General features: G+C 44.9%; 1 protein-coding gene across 1 annotated transcript in view; it reads right to left on the bottom strand.

Annotated features, from left to right (window-relative positions):
• DNAH8 (dynein axonemal heavy chain 8) overlaps window positions 1-13,002 on the bottom strand; it is a 239,106-nt gene that overhangs the window by 224,392 nt on the left and 1,712 nt on the right. The window contains exons 2-3 of the mRNA XM_069726468.1: window positions 9,628-9,766; window positions 9,342-9,529 (exon numbers count right to left, since the gene is read on the bottom strand). Of these exons, the coding sequence (XP_069582569.1) occupies window positions 9,342-9,529; window positions 9,628-9,766 (327 nt within the window). The remainder of the gene's footprint in view (window positions 1-9,341; window positions 9,530-9,627; window positions 9,767-13,002) is intronic.

Genomic DNA, 13,002 nt, shown 5'->3' with positions numbered 1-13,002 from the left:
CATTTATAACCACCCTCTGCTTTCTATCACTAAGCCAGTTACTAACCCATTTACACACATTTTCCCCCAGACCAAGCATTCTCATTTTGTGTACCAACCTCTTGTGCGGCACGGTATCAAACGCTTTGGAAAAATCGAGATATACCACGTCCAATGACTCACCGTGGTCCAGTCTATAGCTTACCTCTTCATAAAAACTGATTAGATTGGTTTGACAGGAGCGATTTCTCATAAACCCATGCTGATATGGAGTTAAACAGTTATTCTCATTGAGATAATCCAGAATAACATCCCTCAGAAACCCTTCAAATATTTTACCAACAATAGAGGTTAGACTTACTGGCCTATAATTTCCAGGTTCACTTTTAGAGCCCTTTTTGAATATTGGCACCACATTTGCTATGCGCCAGTCCTGCGGAACAGACCCTGTCGCTATAGAGTCACTAAAAATAAGAAATAATGGTTTATCTATTACATTACTTAGTTCTCTTAGTACTCGTGGGTGTATGCCATCCGGACCCGGAGATTTATCTATTTTAATCTTATTTAGCCGGTTTCGCACCTCTTCTTGGGTTAGATTGGTGACCCTTAATATAGGGTTTTCATTGTTTCTTGGGATTTCACCTAGCATTTCATTTTCCACCGTGAATACCGTGGAGAAGAAGGTGTTTAATATGTTAGCTTTTTCCTCGTCATCTACAACCATTCTTTCCTCACTATTTTTTAAGGGGCCTACATTTTCAGTTTTTATTCTTTTACTATTGATATAGTTGAAGAACAGTTTGGGATTAGTTTTACTCTCCTTAGCAATGTGCTTCTCTGTTTCCTTTTTGGCAGCTTTAATTAGTTTTTTAGATAAAGTATTTTTCTCCCTATAGTTTTTTAGAGCTTCAATGGTGCCATCCTGCTTTAGTAGTGCAAATGCTTTCTTTTTACTGTTAATTGCCCGTCTTACTTCTTTGTTTAGCCACATTGGGTTTTTCCTATTTCTAGTCCTTTTATTCCCACAAGGTATAAACCGCTTACACTGCCTATTTAGGATGTTCTTAAACATTTCCCATTTATTATCTGTATTCTCATTTCTGAGGATATTGTCCCAGTCTACCAGATTAAGGGCATCTCTAAGCTGTTCAAACTTTGCCTTCCTAAAGTTCAATGTTTTTGTGACTCCCTGACAAGTCCACCTAGTGAAAGACAGGTGAAACTGCACAATATTGTGGTCGCTATTTCCTAAATGCCCAACCACCTGCAGATTTGTTATTCTGTCAGGTCTATTAGATAGTATTAGGTCTAAAAGTGCTGCTCCTCTGGTTGGATTCTGCACCAATTGTGAAAGATAATTTTTCTTGGTTATTAGCAGAAACCTGTTGCCTTTATGGGTTTCACAGGTTTCTGTTTCCCAGTTAATATCCGGGTAGTTAAAGTCCCCCATAACCAGGACCTCATTATGGGTTGCAGCTTCATCTATCTGCTTTAGAAGTAGACTTTCCATGCTTTCTGTTATATTTGGGGGTTTGTAACAGACCCCAATGAGAATTTTGTTACCATTTTTCCCTCCATGAATTTCAACCCATATGGACTCGACATCCTCATTCCCTTCGCTAATATCCTCCCTTAAAGTGGACTTTAGACAAGACTTTACATAGAGACAAACCCCTCCTCCTCTCCGATTTTTACGATCCTTTCTAAACAGACTGTAACCCTGTAAGTTAACTGCCCAGTCATAGCTTTCATCTAACCATGTCTCGGTTATTCCCACTATGTCAAAGTTACCTGTAGATATTTCTGCTTCTAGTTCTTCCATCTTGTTTGTCAGGCTTCTGGCGTTTGCGAGCATGCAGTTTAGAGGATTTTGTTTTGTTCCAATCTCCTCACTGTGGATTGTTTTAGAAATGTTCTTACCTCCCTTCTGAGTATGTTTTCCTGGGTCGTCTTTGTTCGAGTCTAATGTTTTTCTTCCCGTCCCCTCTTCTTCTAGTTTAACGCCCTCCTGATGAGTGTAGCGAGTCTTCTGGCGAATGTGTGTTTCCCAGGTTTGTTGAGGTGTAGTCCGTCTCTGGCGAGGAGTCCATCATACCAGTAATTCACACCGTGGTCCAGGAATCCAAATCCTTGTTGTCTGCACCATCGTCTTAGCCAGTTGTTTGCATCAAGGATCCTGTTCCATCTCCTGGTGCCATGCCCGTCTACTGGAAGGATAGAAGAAAAAACTACCTGTGCATCCAGTTCCTTTACTTTCTTCCCCAACTCTTCAAAGTCCTTGCAGATTGTCGGTAGGTCCTTCCTTGCCGTGTCATTGGTGCCAACATGTATCAGAAGAAATGGGTGGACGTCCTTGGAGCTGAAGAGCTTTGGTATCCTATCGGTCACATCTTTGATCATCGCACCTGGAAGGCAGCATACTTCTCTTGCAGTTATGTCCGGTCTGCAGATGGCTGCTTCGGTGCCTCTCAGTAGTGAGTCTCCCACCACCACCACTCTTCGTTGCTTCTTGGCTGTACTTTTTGCTGTCACTTGTTGCTGTGTGCCCTTTTCTTTTTTGCTTGCTGGTATTGCTTCATTCTTAGGTGTGCCATCTTCATCCTCTACAAAGATTTGATATCGGTTCTTCAGTTGTGTGGTTGGTGATTTCTCCATGGTCTTCTTGCTTCTTTTGGTCACATGCTTCCACTCATCTGCTTTTGGAGGTTCTCTGACACTTTTTGCACCTTCTGTGACCAGTAGAGATGCTTCTGTTCTGTCAAGAAAGTCTTCATTCTCTTTGATGAGTTTCAAAGTTGCTATTCTTTCTTCCAGACCCCGCACCTTTTCTTCTAAAAGGGCCACTAGTCTACACTTCTGACAGGTGAAATTGGATTCTTCTTCTGGTCGATCTGTGAACATGTAGCACATGCTGCAGCTCACCATGTAGGTTGTCACATCTGCCATGTTGCTCCTAGATCCTGCTGACTTGCTGTGTGTTTTCCTTCTTGTGTAATCTACTCAGCCAAGCTCTCTTGCAATAATGTCCTACAGGCAAAAATTCGCGCGCCGTAAGGCGCACGGTTTGGTGATGCTTTCGAAGCAGCTGGTCCCGGCTGTACCCAACGATCTTCTAGCTTAGGGAGACTTCGCTTCTCCCAGAAGGCACCTGGAATATGCAAATTAGCCTCCTGAAGCTTGAATCCCTGGTTTGGTGATGCTTTCGAAGCAGCTGGTCCCGGCTGTACCCAACGATCTTCTAGCTTAGGGAGACTTCGCTTCTCCCAGAAGGCACCTGGAATATGCAAATTAGCCTCCTGAAGCTTGAATCCCTGGTTTAGTGATGCTTTCGAAGCAGCTGGTCCCGGCTGTACCCAACGATCTTCTAGCTTAGGGAGACTTCGCTTCTCCCAGAAGGCACCTGGAATATGCAAATTAGCCTCCTGAAGCTTGAATCCCTGGTTTGGTGATGCTTTCGAAGCAGCTGGTCCCGGCTGTACCCAACGATCTTCTAGCTTAGGGAGACTTCGCTTCTCCCAGAAGGCACCTGGAATATGCAAATTAGCCTCCTGAAGCTTGAATCCCTGGTTTCATAGTTACATAGTTTTGTATCATCTGCAAATATCGATATTTTACTGTGTAAACCTTCTACCAGATCATTAATGAATATGTTGAAGAGAACAGGTCCCAATACTGACCCCTGCGGTACCCCACTGGTCACAGCGACCCAGTTAGAGACTATACCATTTATAACCACCCTCTGCTTTCTATCACTAAGCCAGTTACTAACCCATTTACACACATTTTCCCCCAGACCAAGCATTCTCATTTTGTGTACCAACCTCTTGTGCGGCACGGTATCAAACGCTTTGGAAAAATCGAGATATACCACGTCCAATGACTCACCGTGGTCCAGCCTATAGCTTACCTCTTCATAAAAACTGATTAGATTGGTTTGACAGGAGCGATTTCTCATAAACCCATGCTGATATGGAGTTAAACAGTTATTCTCATTGAGATAATCCAGAATAACATCCCTCAGAAACCCTTCAAATATTTTACCAACAATAGAGGTTAGACTTACTGACCTATAATTTCCAGGTTCACTTTTAGAGCCCTTTTTGAATATTGGCACCACATTTGCTATGCGCCAGTCCTGCGGAACAGACCCTGTCGCTATAGAGTCACTAAAAATAAGAAATAATGGTTTATCTATTACATTACTTAGTTCTCTTAGTACTCGTGGGTGTATGCCATCCGGACCCGGAGATTTATCTATTTTAATCTTATTTAGCAGGTTTCGCACCTCTTCTTGGGTTAGATTGGTGACCCTTAATATAGGGTTTTCATTGTTTCTTGGGATTTCACCTAGCATTTCATTTTCCACCGTGAATACCGTGGAGAAGAAGGTGTTTAATATGTTAGCTTTTTCCTCGTCATCTACAACCATTCTTTCCTCACTATTTTTTAAGGGGCCTACATTTTCAGTTTTTATTCTTTTACTATTGATATAGTTGAAGAACAGTTTGGGATTAGTTTTACTCTCCTTAGCAATGTGCTTCTCTGTTTCCTTTTTGGCAGCTTTAATTAGTTTTTTAGATAAAGTATTTTTCTCCCTATAGTTTTTTAGAGCTTCAATGGTGCCATCCTGCTTTAGTAGTGCAAATGCTTTCTTTTTACTGTTAATTGCCTGTCTTACTTCTTTGTTTAGCCACATTGGGTTTTTCCTATTTCTAGTCCTTCTATTCCCACAAGGTATAAACCGCTTACACTGCCTATTTAGGATGTTCTTAAACATTTCCCATTTATTATCTGTATTCTCATTTCTGAGGATATTGTCCCAGTCTACCAGATTAAGGGCATCTCTAAGCTGGCCAAACTTTGCCTTCCTAAAGTTCAGTGTTTTTGTGACTCCCTGACAAGTCCCCCTAGTGAAAGACAGGTGAAACTGTACAATATTGTGGTCGCTATTTCCTAAATGCCCAACCACCTGCAGATTTGTTATTCTGTCAGGTCTATTAGATAGTATTAGGTCTAAAAGTGCTGCTCCTCTGGTTGGATTCTGCACCAATTGTGAAAGATAATTTTTCTTGGTTATTAGCAGAAACCTGTTGCCTTTATGGGTTTCACAGGTTTCTGTTTCCCAGTTAATATCCGGGTAGTTAAAGCTTAGTTACCCGATGTTTACCCTGGTTACCGGGGACCTCGGGATCGTTGGTCGCTGGAGAGCTGTCTGTGTGACAGCTCTCCAGCGACCAAACAGCGACGCTGCAGCGATCCGGATCGTTGTCGGTATCGCTGCAGCGTCGCTTAGTGTGACGGTGCCTTAAGACTAGCGACCTGACAGATGTCAAGAAGGCCATCATTGACACCCTCAAGCAAGAGGGTAAGGGTACCGTCACACTATACGATTTACCTACGATCACGACCAGCGATATGACCTGGCCGTGATCGTAGGTAAATCGTAGTGTGGTCGCTGGGGAGCTGTCACACAGACCGCTCTCCAGCGACCAAGATGCCGAGGTCCCTGGGTAACCAGGGTAAACATCGGGTAACTAAGCGCAGGACCGCGCTTAGTTACCCGATGTTTACCCTGGTTACAAGCGTTAAACTAAAAAAAAACAAACAGCACATACTTACATTCTGGTGTCCGTCAGGTCCCTTGCAGTCTGCTTCCCGCACTCAGTGACTGCCGGCTGTAAAGTGAAAGTACAGCCGCTGTGCTCTGCTTTCACTTTACGGCCGGCAGTCACAGTGCTGGAAGCAGACTGCAAGGGACCTGACGGACACCAGAATGTAAGTATGTGCTGTTTGTTTTTTTTTAGTTTAACGCTTGTAACCAGGGTAAACATCGGGTAACTAAGCGCGGTCCTGCGCTTAGTTACCCGATGTTTACCCTGGTTACAAGCGAACGCATCGCTGGATCGCATCGCTAGATCGGTGTCACACACACCGATCTAGCGATGACAGCGGGAGATCCAGCGATGAAAGAAAGTTCTAAACGATCTGCTACGACGTACGATTCTCAGCAGGATCCCTGATCGCTGCTGCGTATCAGACACAGCGATATCGTAACGATATCGCTGGAACGTCACGAATCGTACCGTCGTAGCGATTGAAATGTTATAGTGTGACGGTACCCTAAGACCCAGAAAGAAATTTCTCAACAAATAGGCTGTTCCCAGAGTGCTGTATCAAGGCACCTCAATGGTAAGTCTGTTGGAAGGAAACAATGTGGCAGAAAACGCTGTACAACGAGAAGAGGAGACCGGACCCTGAGGAAGATTGTGGAGAAGGACCGATTCCAGACCTTGGGGAACCTGAGGAAGCAGTGGACTGAGTCTGGTGTGGAAACATCCAGAGCCACCGTGCACAGGCGTGTGCAGGAAATGGGCTACAGGTGCCGCATTCCCCAGGTAAAGCCACTTTTGAACCATAAACAGCGGCAGAGGCGCCTGACCTGGGCTACAGAGAAGCAGCACTGGACTGTTGCTAAGTGGTCCCAAGTACTTTTTTCTGATGAAAGCAAATTTTGCATGTCATTCGGAAATCAAGGTGCCAGAGTCTGGAGGAAGACTGGGGAGAAGGAAATGCCAAAATGCCTGAAGTCCAGTGTCAAGTACCCACAGTCAGTGATGGTGTGGGGTGCCATGTCAGCTGCTGGTGTTGGTCCACTGTGTTTCATCAAGGGCAGGATCAATGCAGCTAGCTATCAGGAGATTTTGGAGCACTTCATGCTTCCATCGGCTGAAATGCTTTATGGAGATGAAGATTTCATTTTTCAGCACGACCTGGCACCTGCTCACAGTGCCAAAACCACTGGTAAATGGTTTACTGACCATGGTATTACTGTGCTCAATTGGCCTGCCAACTCTCCTGACCTGAACCCCATAGAGAATCTGTGGGATATTGTGAAGAGAAAGTTGAGAGACGCAAGACCCAACACTCTGGATGAGCTTAAGGCCGCTATTGAAGCATCCTGGGCCTCCATAACATCTCAGCAGTGTCACAGGCTGATTGCCTCCATGCCACGCTGCATTGAAGCAGTCATTTCTGCCAAAGGATTCCCGACCAAGTATTGAGTGCATAACCGAACATTATTATTTGTTGGTTTTTTTGTTTGTTATTAAAAAACACTTTTATTTGATTGGATGGGTGAAATATGCTAATTTATTGAGACAGGTTTTTTGGGTTATCAGGAGTTGTATGCTAAAATCATCAGTATTAAAACAATAAAAGACCTGACAAATTTCAGTTGGTGGATAATGAATCTATAGTATATGAAAGTTTAATTGTAATCATTACATTATGGTAAATAATGAAATTTAACACTATATGCTAATTTTTTGAGAAGGACCTGTATACATGTCCACTTTTTACCGTCAGCAAGGACCGCAAACTGTCCTGCACACGTGCACATGGAGAACACACATGGCGCCGGGTGCTGAAGACGGCTCTCATCATTCTCCCCTGCTCTGCCAGCGATCAGCGCGATAAGGGGAAAATTATGAGAGTTATATTCAACTAATAACAGTGACAGCAGGAGCAGCTTATGGGAGTATTACTTCCATCAGCCTACACCTGCTGTCACTAATAACAGTGACAGCAGGAGCGGCTGATGGGAGTATTCATCAGCCGGCGCCTACGCTGTAAATAAATAAATAATTGAAAAACCCGGCATGGGTTCACCTCTATTTTCTATAACCAGCCAGGCAAAACTTGGGTAACCCAGACAAAAAACAAAGCTTATGTGTTGTGAATTCTGCTCTTGGGCTCCCTCCGGTGGTTGTAAGTGGCACTTTTGTGAGTTCTGCTCTTGGGCTCTCTCCGGTGGTTTTAAGTGGAATGGCTGCTCCTTGGATTTAGCAGTCAGCAGCTGCTTCCACTAATTGTCTATTCTGCTCGGCTATTTAGCCTGGCTCTCCCCTTCAGCTTGTGCCACTTGTCAATGGTTCCTGGTTGGATTCACATCTCTCTTGGTTTTCCCTGATATCCTGACCAGTTCAGCAAAGATAAGTCCTTGCTTGCTCTTTTCTGTCCACATGTTGTGGACTTCATTGTTCGGTACATTCTATGTTTTTGTCCAGCTTGTCAGTATGGATTAATTCAGTTAAGCTGGAAGCTCTGGGAAGCAGATTTACCCTCCACACCTTTAGTCAGGTGTGGAGATTTTTGTAAACTCTGTGTGGATTTTTTGTAGTTTTTATACTGACCGCACAGTATCCTGTCCTGTTCTATCTATCTAGCTAGTATGGCCTCCTATGCTAAAATCTGATTTCATTTCTGCGTATGTTATTTGCCTCTCCTCTCACCGTCAATATTTGTGGGGGGCTATCTTTCCTTTGGGGATTTTCTCTGAGGCAAGATAGGTTTCCTGTTTCTGTCTTTAGGGGAAGTTAGATCTTAGGCTGTGCCGAGGGGTCTAGGGAGTGTCAGGTACCCCCCACGGCTATTTCTAGTTGCGCTGCTAGGTTCAGGGTTTGCGGTCAATACAGATACCACCTCCTTCAGAGCTTGTCTCATGTTGTTCCTAAAACACCAGATCATAACACTTATGGCAAAATGTTGGCTCAGTGGTTAGCATTATATATGGTGGCTCAATAGTTAGTACTGTTGTCTTTAAGTGCGGGGTCCTGGGTTCAAATCCCACGAAGGACAACATCTGTGAAGAGTCTGTATGTTCTCCCTGTTTTTGTGTGGGTTTCTTCTGAGTTCTCCGGTTTACTCTCAGGGTATGTGCACACGTTGCGGATTTCCTGCGGATCCGCAGCGTTTTTTGAGGTGCAGAAACGCTGTGGATTCACAATTGATTTACAGTACAATGTAAATCAATGAAAAAAAAAAAAAACGCTGTGCAGATGGTGCGGAAAACTCAGCGCGGAAATGCTGCGGATTAAAAGAAGTAGCATGTCACTACTTTTTTTGCGGATCTGCAGCGTTTTTGTACCCATTCCATTATAGAAATCCGCAGGGGTAAAAAACGCTGAAAATCCACGCAAAACCACACCAAAAACGCTGCGGATCCACACAAAAAACGCGACAAATCCGCAGCTGCGTTTTCTGCCAAGAGATGCAGAATCCACACCAGAAATCCCTAAGGCAAATCCGCAACGTGTGCACATAGCCTCACACTTCAAAGACTGATAGGGATTATAGATTGTGAGTCCCAATGGGGACAGCGATGATGTCTGCAAAGGGCTGTAGAATTAATGGCGCTAAATAAGTGAGTCAAATAAATAAATATGCCAAATCTGCTTGGATCTAATTACATGCCATTTTGGTTGCATGAACACGGCGTCGTGGTCGCACCTTCTTGTATTCAGGCAGAAGGTTTTACTACAGGTGAGTGCAACCAATTATACGTCATTTACATCACTTACTTCCAGCTGGAGACGATTTGAGTTCAGCTCTGCTTCTATTTTAAGAAATACTTCGGCTTCCTCTGGAACATCTAATCCCATCTTTATCATGCATTTTATTTCTTGGAAAATCTCTAGAAACTTAGGATCAAAATTAATGAAGACCTGCTTGGTCTCAGGATGGCGAACCAAAAGCTTTGCCTGCAGGGCTGAACAAAATAAAGACATTAGACATATAGTGAATAGCTGGAACAACAGATGTCTTCTGCCTACGGGCAGCCCGGACTCCTGTAATAAGCTCACTTACCAACTTGAAGGTCGCTGAAGATGTCCTTATACCAAGCTCGGTGGTGCAAGACCTCAAACTCCACCAGTACATGACCAATGTTATTATGAAGCTGCACCGCGGCTTTACCCTCTGGGCTTGTCAAGATGTCAGAATTATTCTTGAAAGAGGAAAATATTTTTTTTAAAAAACCCCTGCATTAGACGGCTGAGAGAACTGGGAGTGCAATACTCCATGATGTTTCCGGCACGACTGAGAGTGGTAGCGTTGGATAAGATTCATTTTTTCCAGACGCCGGAGGACGCTACCCAGTGGATAGATCTTAACGCTAAAAAGCTTAAAGGGAAAGGAGATTGAAAATGTGGGGTGGGTTAGTCGGGAGGTATTTTAATTCTTTCAAAAAGGGGAAAAAGAGATGGACTGACAGTACATTGGTAATTGAAATGTGAAGGTTGGAGGGTGGAGCTGGGTATTATTCAGGGAATGTACTGGGTGTGCTGATGCGGCGGAGAAGTACGAGGGAGGAAGGGTGTGCAGCGTACTAAAAGTTTATTTAGTTTCTTGCAGTTGTAATTTAATACAGGTTGAATTATATTGTTCTTCTAAGAATTGCGCCGAATTCTGTTATAAACGGTAGCGGGAGGCGGAAGGAGAAGATTACGTTAACAAGAGTGTTCGCAATGGGTGATGGTGCCCCACTCTTGATAAGAGGCAGAATGTATAGTATTGGGGGGTGTGGGGGAGGGGGGGTAGGGGTGAGGGTGGGGAGGGAAGTTAGACAGCTCAGAACCGGGAGTATTGACATAACTAAGGATGATGAGTCACATAATAGGGGACCGCTTTAAGATTTTGAGTTGGAATGTGAGAGGTCTGGCGGATAAATCTAGGAGAGCTGCGAGCTTGCAGTATGCGAAGGATCAGCGGGCTTCTATGATATGCTTGCTAGAGACGCACTTGATACAGGAGAAAGTGGACGTACTGAATAGACGTTGGATACAGAAAGGGTATCATTCTACCTTTTCGACGTACTCAAGAGGTGTGTCAGTGTTGGTGCCGGTGGGAGTGCAGTATGAAGAGGTGAAAGTATGCGTGGATGCTGAGGGTCAGTATGTGGTGATACAATGTATATTGTATGGAGTGAGATTGTGTGTGGCGGCAATGTATATTCCACCTCCATATTCAAGTAAGAAGATCAGGGAGGTGTTGGAGAGGGTGCAACGATGGGAACCACTACCACTCTTAATTATTGGGGATTTGAACAATATCTGTGATGACTTTTGGGATAAAAATAAGAACACCCAGAACAGGTCGGAGGGGCACACTACAACATTTGGTACCTATGTGCGTGAAATAGGCATGATTGATCTATGGAGAGTTAGACATGTTGGGGAGAGAGGGTACTCGTGCTACTCGCCGGCTCATGCTACGCTATCCAGAATTGATATGGCGTTGGGTAACCGCCTGTTGGACACAATGGTGGGAGAGGTGCGTTATCTGCCGAGGGCCTTTTCGGATCACAGTCCAATTGAGGTGGAGGTTAGGTTGTTGGGGACACGGACCGCAAGTGGGAGAGAATGGAAGATCCATCCTAACTGGCTACAGAGTATTGATTTGGACGGTATAGGGAAGGAGGTGACGGAATTCTTTGCTTTAAATGATGGGAGTACAGATGCTCTAACTGTTTGGGATGCAATGAAAGCGTACCTGAGAGGGTTACTATTTAGAGACATTAGTAGGTGTAAGAGGAGGACAAGGGAGGCGGAGAGAGTGGCGATGGAGGAGCTGAAAGCCGCAGAGGACGAGATGGTAGTGCTGGGGACTTCTGAGGCAGAGAAAAGGTTGAGAACAGCGCAAAATTGTATGGAAAAGATTCTGCTGGGAAAAGCTGAAAGGAAGCGGGAGTTTCAGAGGGTGGTTTATTTTCAGGAGGGAGAAACAGTGGGACACATGCTATCGGTGGTAGCCGCGGCTCAGCGTGGTACCTCGTATGTACATTCGTTGGTTTCAGATGGGGGGAGCAGGGTATCTGAAACACCTGAAATTATAAAGGTCTTTGCGGACTTTTACGCGGACTTATATTCCTCCAGGGTCAATGAGTCAGCCGGAGATACGGAGACTTTCCTTGAGAGTCTGGGTCTTCCGAAATTGAGTGAGGAGGATAGGGTGAGCCTCGATGCCCCTATCACCGAGGAGGAACTGAGTCGGGCGCTGAAGTCTATGGCTAATGGGAAGGCACCTGGGGTTGATGGGTTACCAGCCGAAATCTATAAAAGTTTGGAGGAAGTGCTGATTCCCAGATTAAAGTTAGTACTGGAGGAGGCTGGATGCCAAGGGTATCTCCCAGCATCTATGAGGGAGGCTATTATAGTGGTTATTCCGAAGGAGGATAAGGATCTGGGGAAGCCTGAGTCATATCGACCAATCTCTCTGTTAACCATCGATATCAAGCTCTTGGCCAAGGTGTTAGCTACCCGTTTGTCCAGCGTCATTGCTAGCCTTGTACATCCGGATCAGTCTGGTTTTATGCCTGACAGGTCTACAGCGGTTAATCTGCGGAGGCTGCATATGAACCTACAGCTGAAGTCTGACAACTGTGGCCGAAGGGTTATTGCATCCTTGGATGCCCATAAGGCGTTTGACAGTGTGGAGTGGGGATATCTCTGGCGGGTGTTGAAGTGTATGGGTATTGGTCCGCAATTTGTGGCATGGACTCAACTGTTATATTCACTACCAACAGCTAGAATTAGAGTGAATGGGGAACTTTCTCAGCCTATAAAGTTGGCCAGAGGTACGAGGCAGGGTTGCCCACTGTCGCCCCTTCTGTTTGCCTTAGCTGTGGAGCCACTGGCCGCTAAGATCCGACAATCGGATGAGGTTCCTGGGTTCAGATATGGGAGTGTTGAGGAGAAGATCGCGTTATATGCAGATGACATCTTACTGTTCCTGGCGGACCCGGATGAAGCCTTGAATGGGGCTATCGAGATCATTGGGAAATTTGGAGCCTTGTCGGGATTGAGGATAAATTGGGATAAATCGGTCCTCTTCGAGGTGGATGGGGTGGAGGAGAGCAGAAGTGAGCCATTGGGAGAGGGGCGGCTTAAGGTGGCATCCCTTTTCAAATACCTGGGAATATGGATCTCGATCCCAGTTACAGAGTTTTTGTATAGGAATTTGACTCCTCTCATGGGCGCCCTTAAAGCAAAAGTGGATGCGTGGAATAAATTACACCTATCGGTGGTGGGTAGGGTTAATCTCATTAAAATGGTTCTGATGCCCAAATTACTTTACGTCCTACATAATGCGCCAGTTTGGATTCCACGTGGTAAATTCCGGCAGATTAATGCTCTTTTTAGAAGCCTGATATGGGGGAGGCGGTACCCACGTATTCGCCTGGAG

Source organism: Ranitomeya imitator, chromosome 5 (genome assembly GCF_032444005.1).
Source record: "Ranitomeya imitator isolate aRanImi1 chromosome 5, aRanImi1.pri, whole genome shotgun sequence".
Taxonomy (NCBI): Eukaryota; Metazoa; Chordata; class Amphibia; order Anura; family Dendrobatidae; genus Ranitomeya; species Ranitomeya imitator.
Note: the sequence above shows the minus strand (reverse complement) of the source record. Positions and strands in the feature narration are given on the sequence as shown.